Raw genomic sequence first — 22,571 nt, forward strand, 5'->3', positions numbered from 1 at the left:
CCCTACGCACACGGGCGGACCCACTCGCCTACTTTGTCCCCCCCCCCCCCCCCCCCCCCCCCCTCGCTTGTGGCAGTTCCGTGCCAAGACAAGATCTGCTCGACGCGCATCGATCCCGCAGCCCCAAATATCCTGGGTCATGGTGTCAGCTGCAGACAGCAGGCTGGGCAACGGTTCGCCGCCGCCAGCCTCGCGTCGGCTATCTTTCCCATCGTGATCATCCCGCGGAACACGCCCTGTCGCCTCACGAGGGGGGCACCCCCTACCTTTTCCAGATGGGGAAGCCGGCCCCGGGCACCCACACACAGAGCTCGGTTCTACAAGTGCTTCACAATGACCTCCCCCCAGTCAGGAAAAGGGCCTTTCATCCGAAAGCCTGCCATGCTGGGCAGCAAGGCCACTGCCCGTTGTAACAGCAATCGTCCCGGTGTCGGGACGATCAAGAGACGAGCGGGCGACTGCGTGTTTCGCATATCCACGTCAGTTGCCAGAGACAATGGGACGCCGCCTCTTGTGCTTGAAGAGCGGCCGAGGATTGACGGAAACATGCGTATCTATTTTCTCTTGGGTGGCTAATGGTTTGTGGTGATGGCGAAGACTCGGCGTTTCCATATGCGTGGCAAAAGGACATCTATTTCTGGCAGTTTTAAGCCATCAATTGCCCAATCTCAGACCGCCGGCCATGGAGAGGTAGCAAGAGGCAAGGTCTTTTTTGGTGCCGGCTATCCGTCGACGAAACATCCACCGCACTGACTCGTGGCCGTGGCCAACAAGGGGTGCAGATTGTGAGTGGGCCGCCGTTGCTCGAAACAAAGAAAAAGAAAGAGGAAGGTGATGTGGTGTGGCCCGACGGCTACGGTCGTTTCCAGATCTGCAGAGCCGGGCATCATCGAGGACAGCGAATTGGCCTCACCGGCACTGGGGTTGGCTGCAACCACGGATCCCGTCACGAGGAAACGTGCACGCGTGAACGCGGTCCTCCGGGAAGTGGATGTTGTTCCTTATGGCCTGGGTCCGAGAAGCAAGCCCCTTGCCCCGTCGACGAGAGATGGGTCAGACTCAAGGCGGGATATGGACTCCGTCCAATGACCCTCCGGCTCCATCTGAGGAGTACGTGCGCACACGATTGCAACACAGACGGCAAAACTTGCATGCGCATTAGTTGCCGGTTAACCGGTGCAGTTCGTATGGATCGCAACGGGACGAGCGCCTCCATCAGCCGTCCGCCTCAACTATGAAGCCCAAGTAAGCTGCCGACGACCGATATTTGCCTGGGCAGAAGCACACGCTTGCTGTTTACACCCTCGAAGGGTAAATATCGAAACTTCACACACGGGATTCCTGCGGGTGGCATGTGGATGCATCACGGATCTGCCCCGAGACAGAAAAGCTTGGCACACGCGGCTGTGGAGACCAGTTCTGTTGGGCCCTCTGGTGTGGAAACGTCACCCTCTGAGCCTCAAATCTCCGTCTCCAATGGTAATATCAGCCACGGGAATAACAGCCGCCGTGATGAGCGACGGTGAGCGGCATTGCCGCTGTCGCCATGCCCAGTCGGGATCTGGGATTATCGCCCATTGACACAGCCACCAGACCGACAATCCACCGGCACGGTCACGTTGCGCGTTAGCGCCAAGCGGACGTGGAAAGAGCTGGGCCAAAAGGACAAATTTCGGTTTCCGGGGGAGGAGGCAATGTCGAGGGCGTGGAGCCGCTTTCTGTTCGGAAGCGAAAGTGAGACGGCGTCGAGTCTCATCTATGTTTGAGCCTCGCCGCAAGAAGCTCATCCGAGAGCTAGGGCCCCAGTAGGCTATCTCATTTTGGGCTGACACATCCCGTCCTGTCTCCAGCACGCAGGCCACGATTGGACAGAGCCCTTTCGACCCTGTCCCACACATGGGATCCCTGACTAGCCGGGGTGGAGACTAACCTTAAATCCTCGTCAGCTAGGGGTGGGGAAAACAGAATCCCCCGTCTCAACTCAGGCGCCACATTTTGTCGACGTCCGACCCACGCGCCGCGATGTCTTCCCCTAGCACGCTTGGGGCTGCAGCCCGCCGTGCCATCCCGATTTTCACTGGCCGGCTGCACCGCACAGGCCGGACGCTAAGAGACGCGCCCTGTTTGGTCATCGCGACAGCCCATTTCTAGTGCTCGGCGCTTGCGCTCGACACTGGCACCATCTCGCGAGATCGAGGGCCAGGAAGGTCAAAAAGAGCCGCTAGCGCGTGGCCGCCAAGGCATGTGTCAAACCTTAGCGCCTGGCGCCCAGTTAGTTGTAAGGGCAAGCAATGTATAGGTTGGCAGTGGCAGGTTCGATAGCGAGCGCATGGGAGTCCTCCATTCGTTCTCTTGACGCCTCCGCCCCAAACTCCGGCCTCCCCTTTTCCCGCCTGGTCTCGGGGGCCGGCGCCGCCTAGCATGCCGGCGGCAAGCCTCTGGCAGCCCGATCTGATAGGCCTTGCCCCTGCCGCCAGCAAGTGCAAATGGCAAACCCGGGCTGATCTCGCCCTGCCCGGGGATTGAAAGGGGTTGGAATCATTGGATGACGGTTGATAGCACAACCGCCCGCGAGGCCTCTTTCCCATCATTCTCCGCCCGCTTGCCCTGGTAGTTTTTTTGCTGCCCTGTCCTGGCCCGGCAACAGAGGAAAGCAAAGAAACCACCACCCGAAAAAAAAAAGAAGAAAAAAGAACACACCCATGAGGAAATGGGGCGGCGGCGGCGCAGGGTTGTTGGCCAGAGGGTCAAAACGCCACTCCCTTGGTACTATGTTTCAAGCACCCCCTAACCGCTCCTCCAACACGCCCCTCCCACCGCCTTCGTCCCGTCCACTTTGGGGCCCGCCTCGCAACTTGCCACCCCTGTTTCCGGTTCACCCCCGGATATGCGGTCACTCGCGCGAGCCTCTGCTGCCCTCCCCCCCCTGACCCTAGTCTCCTAGGCCCATTTCAGTTTTCCTTATATTTATGCTGTTTCCTTCACTCCATGCTGGGCTCTCTTTTTTCCCTCTTTCTTTCCTCAGTCTCCAGTATCCCAGAGATCCAACCCTTCTTTCCGCCTACCTTTAATTTTTTCGTTCCAAGGCTAGTCCTTCCCATTCATCAAGCGCCAGTCGCTCAGGTCAACACCGCTTTCTATACTACGCATCTACCACTCACTCGGTGCATTTTACCCGAACGAAAAATATCTTCTTCCCGCCGTTTTTAAAACCTCCTCATTTCAATATGCAATTCTCCACCATTGCTCTCGCGGCTCTGTCCGCCTTTGTCGGCGTTGAGGCTCAGGGTGGCAACGGCACCCGCACCGGCGGCGGCAACGGTACCGGCGGTGGCAACAGCACCCGCCCCGGCGGTGGCGGCAGCCCGGTCAGGACAGTCAGCGTCATCGTCGGCAGGAACGGCACCACCTTCCAGCCCAACAACATTAGGGCGGCCGTCGGCGATGCCGTCCAGTTCCAGTTCATGGGCGGCAACCACACCGTGACCCAGTCCCCCTTCGACAACCCCTGCTCGCCCATCAACAACTTTGTCAGGAACGTCACTGGTGTCCACTCTGGCTACGTCCCCTTCGCCGCCAGCGCCGCCATGGGCCAGGTCCCCGTCTACACCATTATGATCAACAACACCAACCCCATGTGGCTGTACTGCGCCCAGGCCAAGCACTGCCAGAACGGCATGGTCATGGTCATCAACGAGAAGTAAGCATGACTCCAGAGTTCCCCCTATCAATACCGGAGCAGAGATGCTAACATTGTCCATCAGCACTGCTGCCAACTCTTCCCGCTCGCTCGCCAACTACCGCCAGCTCGCCTCCACTGTCCCCCAGTCCACTGTTCCCGGCCAGGCTCCTGGCGCTGGCACTGGCACTGGCGGTGGCGCTGGCGGTGGTGCCGGTACCGGTGGTGGCAACGGCCGCAACCCTGGTGGTGCCAACCCCAGCGGCGGTGCCGGTGGATCTACCCCCTCGGGCGGCGCCAACCCCCCCGGCGGCACCGCTCCCCCCGTCGCCGCCGGCTCCTCGCTCAATGTGCCCTTCAGCCTACTGGCCCTCGCCGGTTCCATCTTCTTCCTGTAAGCGGTCAGTCCGCCGCAGGAGCGCCTTGTCAATTGAAGAAGAGGGGACGATTCTTTTTTCTGCGAGTGCCTTGTTTGCTGTACACATGGGTTGGGTTGTATATACCCTCGAGAAGCTGCCAACCCTATTAATCCACTTTCTTTGGCCATCTTACGGGACAGCGGCAGCGCCTATCCATGCTCTCCCCCGCCCGTTTTTAATAGGCATTCTGGAGACGCGACAGTGAAGAAAAAGAGCCTGGGTTTCGCTTGATAGACTGTTTGCCGGCCGGCTGGGTCTCGTTGTCTTGTTGTTTATGACCATGAAGCATTTTCTGTTCCTCCGCCAAGTCTTGGGCGAGGCCGCGCGGGTATTGGTGTTTTATTTAGCATTTTGAATGTCACAAACGACACTCTTTTTCGTTTATCAATTTTGTCCTTGCGTGAATGTTACTGTTGGTTTGCCTGGATCAACCGTAAAAGCCATGCCCTCCTGTGATCCAATAAGCTCCTGCGCTGCCATCCGTGTCATCCTCCGCCTTGGCTCAACCGCGTACAACAGTCAATGATGCACAAAAATCCGACATGCTATGTTGCCACGCCCGCCACAAAAAAAATGGCAGTTTGACAGGCCCCAGGTGTTAAGATTTTTAATGCCATGGGCTTTTCCTATTCTTATCTTTCTTCATATCCTTATTTATGTTGTTATTCTTATTAGTATTCCTGTTGTTATTCATTGTGTTATCACTATTCCTATTATTATTTCTTAAGCAGCTTTTCCAATGTTCGGTGGGATTGCCATATTTTTTTGTGGTGGGCGTGGGTGTTTATTAGGACAACTCCCATTCTTATCGGCTGGGCATAGGGTTTTCATCATTTTATATCGGCCTGATCGAAATGAAAATTGATTCCGCACCCCTGTCAACATCGGTTTGCAGCTGGCTGTGTTGTTGTAGCTTTTAGGACTGCTCCATCACCCCAATGGCAGGACTGAAGGACACAACGCAACCTCCGTTCACTCCAGGTAATCGTGCCACCTCGAAAGGCGACTATGGACCTAGAAACTCTCATTAACTCAGTTGCGAATACTTTTATTTCTCAACCTCAGTGTTGTTGAGGTCGCATCACCCGTTACAAACCTGAGAATCTTTTCTTTTTTCATATCTCCCTATTCACCATTCCAGGGACTACGCCTCTGGATAATCACAACCAAGGACAGGATGTGTCACCGGGTTGCAACTTTTCACTACTCGATTTTCTCAAGTATAAGTGCCAAACACAAAGAAGCCCGGAATAACTTTTTCTCTTACCGAAAAAAAAAAAGAACAAAACATCATCAGGCCATCTCGACCACTAGTGCTCAAATCCCAACAAGCCCCCACCTCCAATCCCCAATCCGCCCGCAAGTGAGAAAAAAACGCAACACAGCAACGACCGACGACGATGGGCAGCTGCTTCAGCTCGGGCCGCCGGGGCAGCCGTTTCGCGGTCTACGACGAGCCGTACCAGATCGCCGGCATCCAGGGCGCCGGCATCTACGAGATGAACCCGCGGCAGGGCAGGTCCGGGTTAGGCCGCGTCCACGACAGCGGGCCGTCGTGGCACGACGACCACCGCAGCGCGCGCAGGCAACGCAGGCCCGGGGGCCGCCGGCGGAGGTAGGCGTTGAGAGTCGAGGTAAGGGAGCTGCAAGAACTTCGCCTCGTGTGTCTAAAAAAAGGTCGGTGGCAAAGGTTGGGTATTTCGGTAGGTGCTCAGACATTGGGGTGGGTTTTATGCATGCACGGGCGCCTTGATGTCACCATCTATTCGGATTGAGAGAGCATCCGAGAGTCGCGCCACTGCGAGCCGCAGATTGCTGAATGATCAAGACATGATGTGAATACACATAATTTCCGCCTGTGCGTCAATTTTGACAGGATTGTGGCCGGGGCCAGGTAGCTGTCGCACTCGTCCGATCCCTCTTGCTATTCAATACAGACCCTTCTGATAACATGTACACGGTGATTGCGCGCATTTGCCTATACAGAATGCAGATAGATATGACAGAAAGAAACGGCCTTGAAGGTAATCTGACGTGTGGCAGCAGACATGTGCAGGATAACCGGGCGGCTGGCTTTACGGAAAATGCCCGCCGTCTCCGTACCATGCGCGAGGGCGCGACAGTCTCACTTCCCCTCGGGAATCTTCCTCTTGGACCTCCCCTTCTGCGCCGGCGCGCACAGCTCGCGCCTTGGCTGGCCCGCGAGCCAGCCGCGCTTGCGCCTGACGCGGCCGACGTACCTGTACTTCTTACTCTTGCCGAAGAAGTCGACCCAGTGCTTGAGAGCCTCGTGGACCTGCCGCCGGGCCTCCTCGAGCTCCCTGACGCGCATCTCGGCCAGCTCGGCCTCGGTAAAGTGCGCGTCCACCTCCGGGTCGTCGAGTGGGAGGAACATGTCCTCGACGCCGCGCAGGTCGGGCGTGCGGTCCTCGGCGAAGCAGCCCGTGACGTAGGCGCGCGAGGCATCGACGCCGGCGAAGTACTGGTACGAGCCGCCCGGGCCGTAGGTGCGCCGGTTGCTCGAGACGTCGAAGACGCTGCCGTTGATGGCCAGGTAGATGGGCTTGGCCTCGTCGCTGCCGTCGAACCCGGCGAGCTGCTCGGGGGTCATGAAGGTGGGGTTTTGCTGTTTGGGAGAGAAAGAGCAAGGGAGACGGTGTCAGAGCCGGCTTGCGGATTTGGATCACGACGGGGGGGACAGACGAAAACACACGTACGAATTTGCTCTTGAGCCAATCGAACTGCATGTACTTCATGGGCACCTCGTAACCCATCGAGAATGTCTCGCCGCCGGTGGCGAGGTAACTCAGGCCGCAATAGGCGATCAACAGACCGACGGCGAGACGCAGCATGTCGAGCCAGGGGTTGGTCGCCGCATCCTCTTCGTCGGCCAGCTCCTGCGCCGTCTTGTCCTTCTTGCCCGGCTCGATCTTGGTCCAGGTGGCCGCGGGCGGCTTCCTCTGCCGGAGCTCCGATTCGTCTGCCATCTTTGGCCTCTTATCCCGAGCGTTTGAGGTTTGCGCCGGCGCTGTGTGTTTGTCGGAATCGAGCTTGTTGCTGTGTGTGGCGATGGGATTGAGCAACAAGGTCTCCTACCGACCGAGTGCGTGTGAGGATTGGGAGGGCTCGCAGTGGTGGCTAAAGATGACAGAAATGGTCGTGATGGAAAGAGAGCAAAAAAAAAAAAGCCACGCTCAAGAAACAGTGCGCACCAGGCGTTCTGTATTTGCCAGATCTCACGGGGTCAGAGATTCCGGGGAGGTCAAGCAGGCCCTGGTTCGGCTCCACACACCTGTTGCGGGGCCCCAGCTCCAAGCCCGAGTTCCATTTACAGAGCCCTGTGAGGGAAGATGGCCTACGCAACATTCATACCTATTGCCGTTATGCCTGCTCGAGTGGCTGGAATCAAGCTCTACAAACTTCGAGCGTTAGAGAGCAAGGAGAAGACAAGTTGGACATCTCTCCAACATGAATGTATTGCCTGCGAATCGCCAAGCGCGCATGTTCCCAGTGTTTGTCGCCGTATCCGAGTGTGTTTCTTGCAAAAAGGGTGGATAGTCTGCTCGATGCTGTAAACCAAAACCACCTTCGGTTGCCTTTGGGCGCCCTTAGAGATCAAGCAGAAGCTGCGGCGCAACCTTTTCGAGATCCTCGACCTAGAACCAGCCATGCGGCGTTGTGACTGTCAGCTTCGTGGATTTGAACTCGGCAAGCGCCGACAGGAAGTAAGTAGCAGCTGTCAAAAAAAAGGAGAAAAAAAGAAGACATACCCCGAGGAACCGCCCCGACCGCTCCGCCATGGTGCGCGCGATAGCCTCCTGTACAAACACGTCAAAGTAGCGCGCCAGCGCCCCGTTGGCCTCGCTCGATATGCGCGTGCCGCCCTTGTCGAAGAACTCGTGCAGCAGCCGCCGCAGCAGCTCGGGCGGGATCCGTCTGGGCTGCTCCTTTGCCTCGCCCCCCTCGCCGTTGTTGTTGTTGTTGTTATTGTCGTTGTCAACGCCGTCAAAGTCGTCGTCGGCAAAGGGGTCGTCGAACTCGTCGTCGTCCAGCACCACCGTTGCCGCCGCCGCCTTTCCTTTGCCCTTGCTGCCGCCCCCAGCCCTGCTGCTGCCACCGCCACCGGCGCCGGCCGCCGCGCCTTGTCGCGCCCGCGGCCTGGGCCTGCCCCTCTCTTCTGCGTCCTCGTCTTGCTCCTCCTCCTCTGCCTCCTCTGCCTCCTCCTCCTCATCTGCATCGGGCGCGTCCGGCACCTCGTCGTCGGAATCGGCAGGTACCGGCGCCGAGGTCGGTTTCTTTGGTCTCCCGGACCCCGCCGCCTTGCTGCCCGCCCCGGCGGACCGTCGTGGCCCCGAGGAACCGGCTCCGCCGCTCGGCTTGGACGGCGGCCGGCCTCGAGGTTTTGGTGCCGATTGCTTCGGCGGCATGGCGTGGTGCGCTTGGGGAATGGACAGGGAAGGTCGTGAGTTCCAAGACTGTTGGTGGGGTGTGTTGGGCGAAGGACCCCGGCAGCTTTGGGTCTGGGTGGAACAAGCTGCACGGTTCCCCGATGGGGAGGAAAGGCCTTGGATCAAGAAAAATATCGGCAACAAACGAAACCAGGCATAACTGCGACTTTCGCGTCTAACATGAACTTGTCGCCGTGGCTGCCTGTGCGCCCAGCTGCAAAAGCAGATATGGAGCAACGCGAACGGACGCGTTTGGCACGCGATTCGTTCCAAGTCATCATGCATACCATCCCGTTCGTCACTACTGCACTCGATTCCGCTCAGATAGCGGCATCCTGCAGACATCCGTGTCAACTGCTCAGACCATGGCTGAAGATGTTACAGCTCGAAAACATCAAAGAGCGAGATGGAGCAACACGATCACAACGATGTTTATCAAGGAAATCATGGCATTGACGGTCTGGAACCGCAGCTACCAAAAAGGAATCTATCGAGTCGTGCGATGAAAGGAAACCCGACCATATAACCCAGGATATCTCGAGCGTAGACGATCGTTGCAAGGAAGACACCGGGGAAACTGGCCTAGATTGTATAAATTACAGCGGTCGAGAAAAAAGTCGGCCAGGCACAAGGAAAGATGCCAAACGCCCCGCTAGCCTTTTTAACGTCCGCAAAGTCCTTCGGAAGCTGAGGTGCCACGTTCGCCGTGGAAACCTCCAACCGAATCTACCGTCCGACTCCCCATTCAAACATCCGACCCTGAGACGGCTCGGGTAAGTCGCGCTTGGCTGGCCTTGGGCCAGACGTCACCGCTCACCCGACTGACTCCCAAGAAATTATACAGAGGGGTTGGCCGAGACATTTAGCCAGAGCCACCCTTGAAGGCCTTGCCGAAGATGATGAGCTGGAGCTGGTCGTAGATGGACAGGACACCAGCACCGGCGACACCACGCAGGATGTTGGCACCGGCACCCTTGAAGAGCGACTTGACACCCTCCTTGGCGACGATCTGGCGGAAGGCATCCAGGGAGCTGCTGTACTTGACGGCCTCACCAGAGGTCATCATCATACGACGGCGGACAGTGTCGAGCGGGTAAGAGGCGATACCGGCACCGGTGGTGACGCACCAACCGAGGGCGAACGAGGCGAGGAAGTTGGTCTCCAGGTTGCCGGTCAGGACGACGGGCTTGATGGAGTCGTACATGCCGAAGTACAGACCGCGGTAGACGACGATACCGGCGACCGAGGGGCCGAAGCCACGGTACAGACCGGCAATACCGTCAGAGGCCAGGGTCTTGCGGTAGACGTCGACGAGGCCGTTGAACTGACGCGCGCCACCGCCCTTGGCCGACTTGTTGTCGTTGGCCAGACGGGTACGGGCGTAGTCCAGGGAGTAGACAAAGAGGAGCGAGGTGGCACCAGCGGCCTAGATTCGAGGGCGGTAAAAGTCAGTCATGGTCGCAAACGGATTGAGGATACTCGGGCGCAAAGATGGCCTTCACTTACACCACCCGAGGCCAGGTTACCAGCCATCCACTTTGCGTATCCGTCCTTCTCCTTCTTGTAGCCGAACATCTTCTTGAACTTGTCACGGAAGGCAAAGTTCAGGGCCTGGGTGGGGAAGTAACGGATGACGTTGGCAGTGTTGCCACGCCACAGAGCCATCACACCCTCATCGGCGGTGGTACGCCTGAAGCAGTCCATGATACCATCGTAGCGGCGGTCGAGGCGGCCAGCCTTCAGCATCTCCTCCTGTGGGGCTGTCAGCAAGTGTTACATCTAGTGGGCGGTATATATAGTATGCTCTTATTGCACGTGACCATGCTGAGATATCCCGAGGCGGAATTGCCCAGCGAGGTTGGCTCGAAGCGCAAGAGAAGTTGGGCGGTGACAAGATTGGGAACAGGGAAACTGGGCGGGGCGGACGAACCTGGTTCTGGACGAGGAGCTTGATACGCTCGATGGGAGCAGCGGCAGTCTTCGAGACGGCAGCGGAGACACCGCCCACTGTTGATACATGTCAGATTGTCTTCTTTTCCCCCGTTTGCTAGGCGCTGCTGTATGGTAGGCGAGGGGTCGTGATGCTGCCGATGGCGGGGCGATCGCATCAAGCCGACGCGAAGGCGACCGATCGAGGGAACATACTCAGGAAGTCAATCATGAAGGGCTAGAGGCACAAGGAAAGACGTCAGCTCGTTGCTCCATCATAGCAGCGGGGTTTGTGGTCATGCCGAGGTGAACGTCAAGGACAGTGAGCCCGACGTCTGCTCCCAACGCCGAAACCAAACATGATCCAATGGCTGAGGTTGAGCCCGCGGCCAGTGGTGCCAATTGGTATCGAGCAAGATCGGGAGCAGGCACAGAGCGTCGATAGCCTCGAAGAGGAGCCTACGAGGAAATTTTTCCTGCTCGGCTGGAGGGGAGGTTTGGCTTACCGGCATGCCCATGATGCGGATGTCATCCTTGGAAGTCATTTTGGCGGTTGACCTAAGCAATCGCTTGACTTAAGGGAGTGAGTGGAGATGTGAAAAGAAAGAAACTGGACAGAGAAAAGAACTCTGTGAAGGATGGTGTTGGAGGGAAGCCGTGAAAAAACTCGCGGTTCCTGCGACGGGAATTTATGGGAGCGAAATTTTTTGCCCTGGGTCGGGAAGGACAGGAATCTTTCTGGCGCTAAGCCGAAGCGCAGGCCTAGTAGCCCCACAGCTGTCCTCCATTTTCCATACCACATCCGATATGTGGCTTGTGCGCAGGACCGATGCCTCCAGACCGACCAATCCGCGTGCATCCCTAACAGGGATGGAGCTACGGGCCGCAAAAAATATCGACCTGGCTCTTTGAATGGAAGCTCTGGCTTACCCAGGACCAGGATTACTTTGCCCTTCTTTTTCTGCGTGGCCATCGTTGGGCCTTCCTCCCCCACTAACTCACTTCCTCGGTCCAGTCCGCGCAAGACACACTGCCGCTTATAGTAGACGCCAGCTCGCCAACATCTAGTGGAATCCGAAGCTTCGTCTCTGCTGGCCGTCTCGACCTAGCACCGGATTGGCCGCCGGCATGCAAAGTCGAAGCCATGGCTGGGCTTAGGGCTGGATAGGATTTGCACCGCACATCCATGGTAGCATTTCCCACCACGACGGAAACACGCTGCAGGCAAAAGTCTGGCTTTCTCAAGCTCAGGGGCAGGAGGCTTGCATCGGTCGCTGTCGCTCAGGCGAGTCAAAAGCTCCCCGAAGCCCCCCAAGGTTCACATTTGCGGGTCAGCTCGGACCTGTTTGGCCACAGCCTTGCACCTTTTTTTTCTCTTCCTGTCGGGCAAAGGGACGGGCGGGACCTGTCCCATTTCGATTCTTACGTTGCTGCCATCATCCGTGACCCCGTCACCGAGATGTCCCGGACCGCCAACCCTCTCTTCTCGCCTGGCGGTTGTAACCCTGCTTCCACTTCTAGACTAACAGCCGCTGAGCCCCGGCCTGTTACCTCGGTCGTTGGGCTCGAGAACTTCACACAAGTGAGAAAGCGAGTCAAACATAAAACCCAAGGCTTACACATGATACCCAATCTGCACCCGGGCTTGATCGTCGAGTCTGGCGAAAGGCCGCGCCCACGTAGTAGGCCGAGTCGTTGGCTCGGGATGGCTACGGTAGTTGGATCAAGGGACGGTTTTTTGCCAAGGGTCCTTGACGCAACCCGTCGCCTCCCGATGGGCCTCCCCTCCCGTCCAAGACCACGGTGGTCGATCCGAGAATATGGGTAGTGATGCTGTCGGCGAGTCCGGCGCTGAATTTGCCTCCTGGCGCGACCTGCGCTGCCGTGCACATGCCAAGCCCGGCTCCCTAGCTGGGGCTCCCGAGGACCGAAAGTTTCACCTTCCCAAAACGCTAGGCTAGCATGCACTGCGAGATCCTCTTTCATGTACTCATATTTGTGTCCGTGTTTTACTTTATGTGCTTCAAAGGAGTGTGGGCATATTCAAGCATTGCATGTTCCCCATCGAAGAAAATAATAGAGAAGAGACTGCATGTGCAGGCTTGGGGATCTAGTGGGAATACCTGGAGATACTCTTCCGGGGAAGCATCGAAGTGGGCCGGTAACATGGGAAACGCCACACCTGAATGTCCATTAGGGCCAGCACACAACGTAGGCTACTGGGGCACCACCTATGAGGAGGTCTCGGCAAGTCTAGATAGTGCTGCAGTATGCTTAAACTGCACTTTGTTGAACGGCCATCACAACAATTCGGATATGCCTGTGACAGCCTTGTCCGTGACAGGTCGACCTAGAATGCATAAACACATGGAGATGCTACGAGGTGGAAGTGAGGTGTATCAAGACGCCTTTGTCATGTCCTCAACGGACTTGCGGCCCTACAGGCCTTGGATGTTTCCATGCCGTACGCTACACCAAGTGCCAAAAGATAACTCCCAGAGATGAATCCATAACCCATCCGTATCCGGTTTTCCCACCGCGGCGAGATTGAAATCATGTCAAATCCGCCAGCATTCCATCCCTGTCACAAAGCAAGCAAGCGGTCGTGTCAATCGTGAAAATCAAGTTATTTATTCAGCGGCGGTGACGGCGCGGGCTATGGGTGGGTTGACGCTGGTTAGTATTGGATCGCTGACGCCGTTCGATCAGGGAGCAGCGGACGTACTGTAGATCTTCATCTTGCTGTGGGTGACAACCGGCTTGATCTGGCCCTTCTCCTCCAGGTCGGCCAGGCACTTGCGAGCCAGCGAGCCGTTGATCTTTAGCCTGTCGACGAGGGTGGCGATGGTGACGAGGCGGTACGACTGAACATCCTTGTAGAGCTTGTCCGAGGTGCTCTTGTCCAGGAGGACGGCGTGCTGGGCCTTGTCCTTGACTGTATCGCGAGGAACATCGTTAGCCCATGTTTCCCCTCATTTGCGCCCGCGTCGCAATTTGTGCCGTGTCGTGCTGTCGAGTGCAACTGCGCTCCCTCGAGAGAACTCCCGGTCTGTCGCGGTCGCTGTCGCCGCCGCCGCATTCTCACGACGTGGGGTGATTGCAGGAATTGTCGCTTACCCTTGCCCTTCGACCACTTCTTCTTCTGCTTCTTGGCACCGGCAGCGGGAGCCTAAATCCGACGGTCCATTGTTAGAGAGTGCTGTTGGTCTCCGTCGGGGCGGCGGGCGCAACGTACCATCTTGTCAGTCTATGTGTTGATGATGTGTGGTTGAAAGGAGGTGGCTTCAGTCAGAGTCCAAGTGGGTTGAGAAATGGCCGTGGTGGTTTGAAGACGGCGGCCATAGAAACTGGCAGCCCGACCAATCTGAGCAGGGTGCGAGAAGCGGAGCAGCAGTCGGGGCTTAGGTCTGGACCCTAATCAGTCTTGCAGCAGGCGGCGGGCCAATCAGCGTAGGGTCCTATGCGGCGGGGCCACCACGAATTCTTTGCCCTGCGCCCGCCTATCCAGTTTTGGTGCGTCTCTGGTGCGTGTGCGACCTCTTGCGTGCGAAAGCAGTTCCCGCCTTTGCAGCCCTCTGGAAATTCGAACCTCGAACCTCAAACCGCGACAACTCCCGCAACCACCAGCCTTTTTTCCCCGTCACCACGGTCAGCACATCCGCCGAAACCATGTCTGACAACGGAGAGATCGAGGTCGAGGCCGTCTCGGGCTACCAGGCCCTCCCCAAGGATGTTGTCGCCGAGATTGGCAGCATCAAGCTCTTCAACAAGTGGAGCTACGAGGATGTTGAGATCCGCGATATCTCCCTGACGTAAGGAGGCCTTTTGCTCCCTCTCGCTTTGCCCGCCGTTCCGCCGCTCGATTTCCGGGGCCTGCGACTTGTTCTGTGTGGGAGACGGGTTTTGGCGGCGGCGGGTGTTCTTTGGAATGCGGTGGTGTGGTGGCATTCCCCACTGTGAAGACGCTGCGGCGGCCATGCGGAACAGGACGGACAGCAGTCACAGAGGCGGCGGTGGCGACGACGACGACAATTGTCTCGTACCAGGGCTGACATTGGACTCCTCTGCACAGAGACTACATCCAGATCCGCTCACCCGTCTACATCCCCCACTCCGCTGGTCGCTATGCCGTCAAGCGCTTCCGCAAGGCCAACTGCCCCATCATTGAGCGCCTTACCAACTCTTTGATGATGCACGGCCGAAACAACGGCAAGAAGCTGATGGCTGTCCGCATCGTTGCGCACGCCTTCGAGATCGTAAGTCTAACAGTGTTGAACATGCCCAATGGTAGTGCGGACGGGTGGATGACGACTACACAGAAAAAGCTAACTCTTGCTCCCAGATCCACCTGATGACCGACCAGAACCCCATCCAGATCGCCGTTGACGCCATTGTCAACTGCGGCCCCCGCGAAGACAGCACCCGTATCGGCTCGGCCGGTACCGTCCGTCGCCAGGCCGTCGATGTGTCGCCGCTGCGCCGCGTCAACCAGGCCATTGCCCTGCTCACCACGGGCGCCCGCGAGGCGTCGTTCCGCAACGTCAAGTCGATCGCCGAGTGCCTGGCTGAGGAGCTGATCAACGCGGCCAAGGGCAGCAGCAACTCGTACGCGATCAAGAAGAAGGACGAGTTGGAGCGTGTGGCGAAGAGCAACCGGTAAAGGCGCTGGGAGGATTACTATTTGGACGTGGGTACCTGTTTGGGGACACAAGCGGCGCAGATGGGATCGGGGCTGCTTGCATGCATGCTGTCAATGGGAAGTTCTTTCTCTGGGTTCTCTTTCTCACGGAAAGTTGCATTTGCGCGTTCGGGATTTGGCAAAGGCGGGTGCGAATTTTTCACGCTGGCATTCTTTGTCAACTAGGGCTCTAAAAAAAAAAGCTCTGCTCATTGGAGGGCAAATCACGAAGGATCTTTGACCAAAAGTCATGTTCATTTTTTTTTTCTAGCTGGGTTCCTCTGTTTTGGTGATGTGGGTGTTGCTATCATAGGAGAACTCCATGTGCCAACAAGACGTCATTGATAAAGACAGTCGTCAGTCCCTTTGGAGTGAAGTATGGCTCGGTGGCTGTGCTGAAAAGGTCGAGATATCGGCAGACACTATGGATCAACAGGCTCGAGCTTGAGCCGCTGAAACATGCCGACGTGCGGCATCCCCTCCTCCCACCACCTGCCCATGCCCTCGTCTAGCTCGAAGCCGTAGCTCGCCCAGACGTGCCGCACCTGCTCCTGGGCGTGGCAGCACACGAGGCCGTCCCACTTGTGCGGTTGTGGCGCCTCCTCCCCAGTGGTGGTGGTGGTGGTGGTGGTGGTCGCGGCGTCAAAGTAGGCCGGGTGCTCGCGCATCCACCGCAGCGCGGCCCGCACCAGCAGGCCGCCGACCCCCCTGCCGCGGAACTCGCGCGCGACGGCCAGGCGGCCCAGCTTGACGTAGGGCTTGCGGCCGTCGTGCAGTGATGTGGGGCGGTCGCCGTCGTCGTCGTCGTCGTCGCCCTCCTTTTTCACCTCCTCTACCACCTCATCATCATCATCATCCCCCGTGCCATCCCTCCTGCGCCCCGTTAGCCTGCCGTCGTAGTAGACGCCGCCGGGCTCCGGGTGCGGCGGGTGCGGGGACGGCACGAGGCGGAGGGTGCCGATTGGTTTTTGTTGTTCTGTAGCAGCAGTGGTGGTGGTGGTGGTGGTGGTGGTGGTGGTGTCGTAGGCGACCCAGTGGCACGACCGGGCGTCGTCGGCGTCGAGCTCGTTCTCGGGCGCCACGCCCTGCTCGCGCACGAACACGGCCTCGCGCACCGCCATGGCGTCGGCGAAGGCGCGCGGTACCGCCGGGGACGCGGGGCCGAGGGCGCGGTCGTAGCCGGCTATGGCGGGCGTCGGGGCGAGGAACTGGATGCGTGGTGTGTCCATTTTTGGGGGAGGGGGGGTATTGGCCTGGTGGGGTGGTTGTTTTTTTGTGTTGGAAATGAATGTGCTGGCTGCTTGTTTTGGTGCCCCTCGGCTCGTGAGGCCGGTCTTGACTGGACGAGTCAGTGTCGGTTGCGGTGGTCAAGGAGGTGAATATCCAAATAAGCAGGTGGTTTCCTGAAGAAAAGAAAAAAGGAGATAAAACGACAGACTGTAGACTCCCGGTGGGAATATTATGCCTCAAGCGTGATCAACACCAGTGAGGTGAGTCAATAAAGTCCACCCACACCTAAAAGTGAGCCTGCTGCCCTCATCGCCATATCACTGCCGCCTCGTGACGGCCAAGTCAGTCCAACAACAGCACTACCATATCGGGTTACATAAAATCATAAAACAATATGCCACACTGAAAGTTGATACCATATATATTCATGTGCTTCGTTGTTACCTCCTCTCGCTCCTAGCGTCACCAACCCATACCAGTCTCCTCTTCTGAGAGTTGAGCGTTATGGCCTCCAAAAAAAATGCCGGATATACATAAAATACAGCCAAATACCACATCCGCCTGTCTAGGTAGTATTCTAGCGCGTGTATAGGTCAAGGTGGTTCATTATACTTGCCTTCCCCTCCCCTCCGCTGCCCTCCGTCTTCACGCAGCGAGGATCTCATCCTTCGTGCCGACCATGCCGCCAGTGTCGGCAACCGCCTGCACAGCCTCCTGCACCGAACCGTTCGTCGGGGCGTCGGCCTCGGCCTGCGTGAGGCCCTTGCGGATGGCCAGGACGCTGTCGACGATGACGGCATCGATACCTTCTTTGACTTGACGCTACAAGGCGACAAAACAGTGGTCAGCAGACAATTGATAGGCGGAGAGACAAGAGAAGAAAAAGTAAAACACTCACCTGAACCATGATGGGATCATTGTTCCACGTCCCGTAGCTCACACACACCAGCCCGTGCTGCTTCACCACCCGCACCATGCGCGGGCTGTTGACAAACGGCTCCGCCTGGCTCACCACGCCGAGGAGGTTCCAGCGGCTCGCGAACCGGATCGCCTCCTGGAGGCTGCTGGCCCGCACGTCGCCCACGGGGCACGTGCCTGCGTCGGTAAGAAACAAGATGGGGAAGTTGGGCTGCTTGAAGGACAGGCACAGGCAGATGTCCGGGTTGAAGGACGAGAACAGGATGTTGCGCGGGCCCGCGAGGTCGTAGACCTTTGCCAGCACCGTATCGCAGAACGAGTTGAGCTCGACGGCGTAGGCGTCCATCTCGTGCTCCTCGCTCTCGTGCAGCATGGGGTATTTCATCTCGATGTTGAAGCCCACGCCCTCGGGCAGCTTGTGGAACAGGTCCTCGAGCGTCGCGAAGGGCGCCTGGATGAAGTTGCCGCGCGAGTTGCCCTTGTAGCCCTTGAGCTTGAAGTCGCGCGTGTGCTTCATGCGCTCGTCGAGCACCGTCGTGTCCGTCGCGCTCCACCCCATCGACTGCGACCGCTGCCGCGGCCCGGGGCTGTTGCTGCGCACCTTCTTCTTGGCCAGCAGGCCCGCCCCGTTATCCTTGGCGGCACCCAGCCCGGCCCCGTTGGAGCCGCCGCCGTTGACGCCGTTGTTGCTGCCGCCGTCCCCGCCCTTCTTGGCGCTCGCCGAGGGGCTGTGGCTCCGGTTTGAGTCCGGGTTGATGTGCAGGAACTGCTCCAGCGTCAGCGTGTGCACGGGCGCGTCGATGCCCGTCTCGCTGACGAGGAAGTCGTGGTAGATGACGGGGATGTGGTCCTTGGTGAGCTGCACGTCAAACTCCACATAGTTGGCGCCCAGGTTCGCCGCCGCGATGAAGGACGGCACTGTGTTCTCGCCCAGCTGCAGCGACTTGTTGGCCGCCAGGTTCTTGCCGAGCCCGCGGTGGCCGATCACCATGGTCGACGACATCTTCTTCCAGTACGTCTGCTTGGAGGTGACCTCCATGTTGGGGTGGGCAAAGGGCGTGATGACGAGGAAGTTGAAGTGGACCGAGCCGATGACGTCGAGGTTCGAGGCCAAGATGGGGACGCAGACGTCGCCCTGGAGGCTCATGCGCTTGGCCCCAATCGACGGCCGCAAGCTCGAGAGTAGCGCCACTCCGCGCCCGATCTTGTTCTTTTCGTTTCCAGAGTACGTCGGGACGATGTCGAACAGGAGCTTGACCTTGGCCACGTCTGTCGTCTGGAAGATGACGGGCTCGGTGCAGATGTTCTCGTGCACGGGAAGGTCGACAACGGTCGACTCGCCCTGGGCGCCCGTGGCCGATATCACCAGCGAGAGTGCCGTGTCGAGCTGCGTCGTGTGGGCCTCGGCGAGCGGGACGCGGTCGAGCTTGACGGCCTCGGTGTGCTTGCGCATGTCCATGCTTCCCAGGCTGACCAGAATCATGGTCTGGTCCTTGAGGTAGCGGTGGCCGTACGCCCTGATGGGCTCGGCCGGGCGCGCCGACATGTTGGAGCGCCGGTCCCCGAGCGAGGACACCTCTGGCGGCGACGTGCCCGTGCTCGGCTGGCCGGGCTGCTGCTGCTGGGACTCTGCGCCGTTGGTCGGCGCCGATTCGTCGATGCTGGAATGCGCCGCCAGCAGTCTGGCGATGGGCATGTGGCCACGGAGCGCGGCATGCTCCTTGGCCGTCCAGCCCGAAGAGTCGCCCTTGTCGACGTCGGCCCCGGCGTCCACAAGGAGCTGCGCAACCGACAGGTGCCCGTCCACCGCGGCGATGTGGAGGGGTGCCCACGCGAACGACTTCTCGGCGAGCTCGAGGTCTGCCCTCTGTTCGTCACTTCCCTTGAGGAGAATCTTTGCGCACTCGTCGTGGCCGAAGCGGGCGGCAATGTGCAACGACGTCTCGCCGCTCTTATCCTGCCAGTTGATGTCGACACCGGCCTCGACCAGCATCTTGACGATGTCCTGGTGGTTGTGCTTGGTCGCGATAGCGAGGACGGCGCTCGACTTGGACACGGCCCTCCGCACTTCCACCCTGTCCTCGAGCGGCCCCTGCCAGCTCTCGCCCTGAAGGAGCGCCTTGGTCGTCAAGGCATGGCCGCCGATGACGCTCAGGTGCAGCGGGGCGCTGCCCTCGTTGTCCTGCCACTCGGGGGCGTCGATGCCGTGGCTGACGTCGAACTGGCCCCAGGCCTGCATCCTGGCCATGAGCAGCTGCGAAACATCGACAATACCGAACTGTGCCGCATAGTGCAGCGGCGTGCGGCCAAACGAGTCCCTGGCGGCGAGAGCGGGTCTGTGCTCTTCCTTTAGGGTATCGAGCAGGTACGACAGCGTCTGCACGGCGTCGTCGCTTAGCCCAATGAGCTTCTCCTCCTTGGACACGGGCCCTTGTTGCGGACGGGCGACTCCGGGCGGCACAGGGGCCGGAGGTGTGACATAGTTGGCGCCCAGAGAAACCTCGAACTTTCCAGAGTTGGGGAACGGGTACGAGACGGGCTCCTGCTCGCCGGCAGACGTCGTCTTGGAGCGACCAATGTGGATGACGAGTCTGTGGATGCAGTTACGGCCGTTGATGTCCTCTGGGTCATCAAGAGACTTGACGTGACCCAGCAGGAACGAGATGGAAGCCCTTGATCTCGCCGAGATGGAACGCTGCACCAGGTTGAGCAGGAGGCTCTGGGCGCTGGTGTCTGTCAAGTCCAGCTTGCCTTCGGCGAGCCCAGACTTGAGCGCGTCCATGTCATCGCTGCGGATGGCACCGTCCAGCTTGTCAATGAGAGCAGGCGCAAAGTTCATCATGGCCTTGGCAGAGGCGCGGCCCAGAGACCTTGCCGAGCGGTCAGACCTGGCGTCGTCAATGTTCTGGGCATCACCAAGGACGGACAGCCACTTGTTGACGTCGTTCAGCAGGCGCACAATGGTGTTCTCCTTGGCAAAGGGGAGGGGGTCGACCCTGGTGGCGATGTAGCGGTGCTGGGTGACCGTGTCGGGTACCTTCTTGTCCAGCTTCTTGGTGATCTTGACAAAGCCGCGGCGGTTGATGTCGCCGAACCACTGCAGATTCCTCAGGCGAGTGCGCAGATCGAGCATAGCACCCATAAGCTCCTCAACCTCGTCCTCGTCGAGGTTCGCCACCGAGTCGGCGTTGCTGCCATAGCGGTCGTGCAGCAGCCTCAGGCGGCGGCAGGCGTCGGCAAACTTGCGGTTGTAAAAGGCGTCGACATCCTCGAGGTTCCGGTCCAAGGCGAAGAAGAATTCTGTGGGTAGAAGACACAATGGGAAAACGGTTAGGCGATGACGGGCTCAGCCCCCGCGTCTCGTTCCGAGGAGAGTCCCACCTGCAAGGTCCGCCTTCTCTCCCTTCTGCGCGGTCGCGGCCGCGGCCTTGATGAGCTTCTTGAGTCCTTTGTAGTCTATGTACGCGGACGCCCATTCTGGGACTTGGTTGCGGGGGAGGCTGCAATGCGGTGTGAGTAACACGACGTCATGGTTGTTGGGGCATGAGAATGAGGGGAAAAGGCGGTGCCGATGTCAGTGTCAAGGTTGGGGCCGGAAACGCTCATACTTTCTTCCAAACTTCATCTTGACAGCCTTGATCTGTTTCTGCTGTCCGCCGGGATATAGATCTATCGATGGGATTCGCGATCCTCAGGCCTCTTTTTGGATATCGATTCGTCCACAATAGCCAATGCCGTTTCCCCACGACAGGCGCGTGGTGCTGAGCAGGTGCTGAGCAGGCTCGGGGCGGCCTGATAAGAAGGAAAAGCACAGAATACGCCCAAGGATGCAAGAGGTCAAAAACGCGCAAGACAAGAAAAATTACAGGATGCAGTCTGGGCGTGTCTCCTGCATTTTCTTGGATGGGTGGTTATGGTGGCGCTGGAGAAATTATGGCGATAAGCAGGGGTAAAAGTCGGGGCGAGCACTTGGGCGGCCAGCCAGACCGACGTGATGGATTGTAGAGGTGTATAGGAGGGTGAGTGACAAGAGGTCGTTCAGTGGATGGCTTGGCGGAGTGGCAAGTTAGCATATCGGCAATAATAGCGCGTTGGCGATTCCAAGCGGGAGATCTCAGACTGAAGGGACAAGCAAATGATTGATAGTATGCATAGGGTACAACCCGCGCTGATAGTGGGAGGTGCGGATGGAGTTGTATCTTTTTGTGCAATTTTCAGGGCAGAGTGACACTCTGGTCAGGCCAGGACTTCCGGGACTTCCGGGACTATGTGATAGGTATCCTTCCAGGTATCCTTCTGTTGTAGTCTGGGCCTGGTGAACATACCTGACGCCGAGTCTGTTTGGGACGCGGATTGATGTGAGTTGACAGCTTCTCTGGTCCGATATGGCAGGAATCTGATTCTGTTGCGCCGTGTCGACCGATTGCCGACAACCAACGTAGAATGGAGTGCGAGGGAAAAAAGAGGGAAGAATGCAGATTTCCCGGGCCGCTACACAGTAGACAAGGGACCGATTAAAAGAGACCAGGGGCTCTCTCTTATTTTTTTTTCGTCTTCACCTCTGGTTTGTGCCTGGATCCAGGACAAAGACCATAAAATCCTGGACAGATCCAACACGATGTGGTCCCCTATGAGCTCACAGCCAGGGTTCGCTGGCGGGCGAGCGGTGGGACCGTCAGACGGCCGCCAAGGGGATGCCAGACTGGGAAATGGGCCTGCGCTGGCGGGTGTGGGGATTGAGGGCGGGCCAGAGTCGGTGTCGTCGTCCCAGCTGGCGAAACGGTGAGGGGGTGCTAAAAACAGCCAGGGACTATTTGCAAAAAAGAAACGAGACTGTGCATGCGCCCTGGCCTGGCCTGCTCTGCCGAGGGATTGATTAACCGCCGAGGGCCTTTGATTGACGATTGTCTTGCATCGACCTCAAGAGCACAGGAACCACATTCCTCAGTCACAGACTGCTCAGCGAGGGCCGTGCGCCTGCCTGCCCAAGTGCCAAAAGGACGCATCGCAGGCTGGGCCACGGGCGTCGATTTCTCCAACACCCCCCAACTTCCAAGTGCAATTGAACCTAAGATAGCCAGACCGGCTGCAGGCCAGTGGCTGCACGACGTGGAGGCCCGGCGGCATCTTACTGGACAATTCCTTGGTCGGAGGGGAGGATGGAGGATGGAAGCTTCTCATGCTGCCTACTTCGGTTTCTCACACCCATTGCTGCTTTCCATGCGGCAGGCGCCGGCCGGCCGTTGTCGACGAGACGAACGGTCCCCCCC

General features: G+C 58.5%; 10 protein-coding genes across 10 annotated transcripts; 4 read left to right on the top strand and 6 right to left on the bottom strand.

Annotated features, from left to right (window-relative positions):
- Window positions 1-221: 221 nt before the first annotated feature.
- Window positions 222-1,804, top strand: GGTG_11056 (hypothetical protein). Its single transcript, XM_009228936.1, has 2 exons — window positions 222-550; window positions 673-1,804. Exons 1-2 carry the CDS (start codon window positions 334-336, stop codon window positions 1,236-1,238), a joined length of 783 nt encoding a protein of 260 aa, XP_009227200.1. The 5' UTR covers window positions 222-333; the 3' UTR covers window positions 1,239-1,804.
- Window positions 1,805-3,060: 1,256 nt separating this feature from the next.
- On the top strand, window positions 3,061-4,541 carry GGTG_11057 (hypothetical protein). The gene is made up of 2 exons (XM_009228937.1): window positions 3,061-3,700; window positions 3,765-4,541. The coding sequence occupies exons 1-2, from the start codon at window positions 3,228-3,230 to the stop codon at window positions 4,075-4,077; spliced, it is 786 nt and encodes a 261-aa protein (XP_009227201.1). The 5' UTR covers window positions 3,061-3,227; the 3' UTR covers window positions 4,078-4,541.
- A 939-nt stretch (window positions 4,542-5,480) lies between these two features.
- Window positions 5,481-5,891, top strand: GGTG_11058 (hypothetical protein). The gene has a single exon (XM_009228938.1). The coding sequence runs from the start codon at window positions 5,499-5,501 to the stop codon at window positions 5,715-5,717; it is 219 nt and encodes a 72-aa protein (XP_009227202.1). The 5' UTR covers window positions 5,481-5,498; the 3' UTR covers window positions 5,718-5,891.
- Window positions 5,892-6,223: 332 nt separating this feature from the next.
- GGTG_11059 (hypothetical protein) lies at window positions 6,224-7,085 on the bottom strand (the record flags this gene model as incomplete). The annotated part of the gene is made up of 2 exons (XM_009228939.1): window positions 6,224-6,724; window positions 6,816-7,085. 2 exons carry the CDS (start codon window positions 7,083-7,085, stop codon window positions 6,224-6,226), a joined length of 771 nt encoding a protein of 256 aa, XP_009227203.1.
- Window positions 7,086-7,291: 206 nt separating this feature from the next.
- GGTG_11060 (hypothetical protein) lies at window positions 7,292-8,859 on the bottom strand. The gene is made up of 2 exons (XM_009228940.1): window positions 7,869-8,859; window positions 7,292-7,754 (listed from the first exon to the last, which is right to left on the bottom strand). Exons 1-2 carry the CDS (start codon window positions 8,829-8,831, stop codon window positions 7,707-7,709), a joined length of 1,011 nt encoding a protein of 336 aa, XP_009227204.1. The 5' UTR covers window positions 8,832-8,859; the 3' UTR covers window positions 7,292-7,706.
- A 109-nt stretch (window positions 8,860-8,968) lies between these two features.
- On the bottom strand, window positions 8,969-11,206 carry GGTG_11061 (ADP,ATP carrier protein). The gene is made up of 5 exons (XM_009228941.1): window positions 10,982-11,206; window positions 10,692-10,713; window positions 10,477-10,553; window positions 10,053-10,298; window positions 8,969-9,972 (listed from the first exon to the last, which is right to left on the bottom strand). Exons 1-5 carry the CDS (start codon window positions 11,018-11,020, stop codon window positions 9,409-9,411), a joined length of 948 nt encoding a protein of 315 aa, XP_009227205.1. The 5' UTR covers window positions 11,021-11,206; the 3' UTR covers window positions 8,969-9,408.
- Window positions 11,207-12,635: 1,429 nt separating this feature from the next.
- Window positions 12,636-13,832, bottom strand: GGTG_11062 (40S ribosomal protein S25). The gene is made up of 4 exons (XM_009228942.1): window positions 13,711-13,832; window positions 13,593-13,644; window positions 13,201-13,410; window positions 12,636-13,131 (listed from the first exon to the last, which is right to left on the bottom strand). Exons 1-4 carry the CDS (start codon window positions 13,711-13,713, stop codon window positions 13,106-13,108), a joined length of 291 nt encoding a protein of 96 aa, XP_009227206.1. The 5' UTR covers window positions 13,714-13,832; the 3' UTR covers window positions 12,636-13,105.
- A 176-nt stretch (window positions 13,833-14,008) lies between these two features.
- GGTG_11063 (40S ribosomal protein S5) lies at window positions 14,009-15,562 on the top strand. The gene is made up of 3 exons (XM_009228943.1): window positions 14,009-14,287; window positions 14,548-14,731; window positions 14,818-15,562. Exons 1-3 carry the CDS (start codon window positions 14,145-14,147, stop codon window positions 15,133-15,135), a joined length of 645 nt encoding a protein of 214 aa, XP_009227207.1. The 5' UTR covers window positions 14,009-14,144; the 3' UTR covers window positions 15,136-15,562.
- A 13-nt stretch (window positions 15,563-15,575) lies between these two features.
- On the bottom strand, window positions 15,576-16,382 carry GGTG_11064 (hypothetical protein; the record flags this gene model as incomplete). The annotated part of the gene is made up of 1 exon (XM_009228944.1): window positions 15,576-16,382. The coding sequence occupies one exon, from the start codon at window positions 16,380-16,382 to the stop codon at window positions 15,576-15,578; it is 807 nt and encodes a 268-aa protein (XP_009227208.1).
- Window positions 16,383-16,779: 397 nt separating this feature from the next.
- On the bottom strand, window positions 16,780-21,963 carry GGTG_11065 (glycerophosphodiesterase GDE1). The gene is made up of 5 exons (XM_009228945.1): window positions 21,627-21,963; window positions 20,910-21,350; window positions 20,683-20,801; window positions 17,282-20,601; window positions 16,780-17,205 (listed from the first exon to the last, which is right to left on the bottom strand). Exons 2-5 carry the CDS (start codon window positions 20,924-20,926, stop codon window positions 17,029-17,031), a joined length of 3,633 nt encoding a protein of 1,210 aa, XP_009227209.1. The 5' UTR covers window positions 20,927-21,350; window positions 21,627-21,963; the 3' UTR covers window positions 16,780-17,028.
- Between the last annotated feature and the right edge of the window lie 608 nt (window positions 21,964-22,571).

Source organism: Gaeumannomyces tritici (assembly GCF_000145635.1).
Source record: "Gaeumannomyces tritici R3-111a-1 unplaced genomic scaffold supercont2.6, whole genome shotgun sequence".
NCBI classification, from domain to species: Eukaryota; Fungi; Ascomycota; class Sordariomycetes; order Magnaporthales; family Magnaporthaceae; genus Gaeumannomyces; species Gaeumannomyces tritici.

Excerpts from the sequence above, each read along its gene's own strand:
- GGTG_11056 (XM_009228936.1), top strand. The coding sequence starts at position 334 with ATGACCTCCCCCCAGTCAGGAAAAGGGCCTTTCATCCGAAAGCCTGCC. Across the intron at positions 551-672 it reads GAGGATTGACGGAAACATGC|ACCGCCGGCCATGGAGAGGT; the intron begins GTATCTATTTTC and ends GCCCAATCTCAG.
- GGTG_11057 (XM_009228937.1), top strand. The coding sequence starts at position 3,228 with ATGCAATTCTCCACCATTGCTCTCGCGGCTCTGTCCGCCTTTGTCGGC. Across the intron at positions 3,701-3,764 it reads GTCATGGTCATCAACGAGAA|CACTGCTGCCAACTCTTCCC; the intron begins GTAAGCATGACT and ends ATTGTCCATCAG.
- GGTG_11058 (XM_009228938.1), top strand. The coding sequence starts at position 5,499 with ATGGGCAGCTGCTTCAGCTCGGGCCGCCGGGGCAGCCGTTTCGCGGTC.
- GGTG_11060 (XM_009228940.1), bottom strand. The coding sequence starts at position 8,831 with ATGCATGATGACTTGGAACGAATCGCGTGCCAAACGCGTCCGTTCGCG. Across the intron at positions 7,755-7,868 it reads GGTCGGGGCGGTTCCTCGGG|GTCGAGGATCTCGAAAAGGT; the intron begins GTATGTCTTCTT and ends GGCTGGTTCTAG.
- GGTG_11061 (XM_009228941.1), bottom strand. The coding sequence starts at position 11,020 with ATGACTTCCAAGGATGACATCCGCATCATGGGCATGCCG. Across the intron at positions 10,299-10,476 it reads AGCTCCTCGTCCAGAACCAG|GAGGAGATGCTGAAGGCTGG; the intron begins GTTCGTCCGCCC and ends ACAGCCCCACAG. Across the intron at positions 9,973-10,052 it reads GTAACCTGGCCTCGGGTGGT|GCCGCTGGTGCCACCTCGCT; the intron begins GTAAGTGAAGGC and ends CCTCGAATCTAG.
- GGTG_11062 (XM_009228942.1), bottom strand. Across the intron at positions 13,411-13,592 it reads GAAGTGGTCGAAGGGCAAGG|TCAAGGACAAGGCCCAGCAC; the intron begins GTAAGCGACAAT and ends CTCGCGATACAG. Across the intron at positions 13,132-13,200 it reads CAGCAAGATGAAGATCTACA|CCCGCGCCGTCACCGCCGCT; the intron begins GTACGTCCGCTG and ends ACCCACCCATAG.
- GGTG_11063 (XM_009228943.1), top strand. The coding sequence starts at position 14,145 with ATGTCTGACAACGGAGAGATCGAGGTCGAGGCCGTCTCGGGCTACCAG. Across the intron at positions 14,288-14,547 it reads ATCCGCGATATCTCCCTGAC|AGACTACATCCAGATCCGCT; the intron begins GTAAGGAGGCCT and ends TCCTCTGCACAG. Across the intron at positions 14,732-14,817 it reads TTGCGCACGCCTTCGAGATC|ATCCACCTGATGACCGACCA; the intron begins GTAAGTCTAACA and ends TCTTGCTCCCAG.
- GGTG_11065 (XM_009228945.1), bottom strand. Across the intron at positions 20,602-20,682 it reads AGAGAAGGCGGACCTTGCAG|AATTCTTCTTCGCCTTGGAC; the intron begins GTGGGACTCTCC and ends TTCTACCCACAG. Across the intron at positions 17,206-17,281 it reads ATGATCCCATCATGGTTCAG|CGTCAAGTCAAAGAAGGTAT; the intron begins GTGAGTGTTTTA and ends GTCGCCTTGTAG.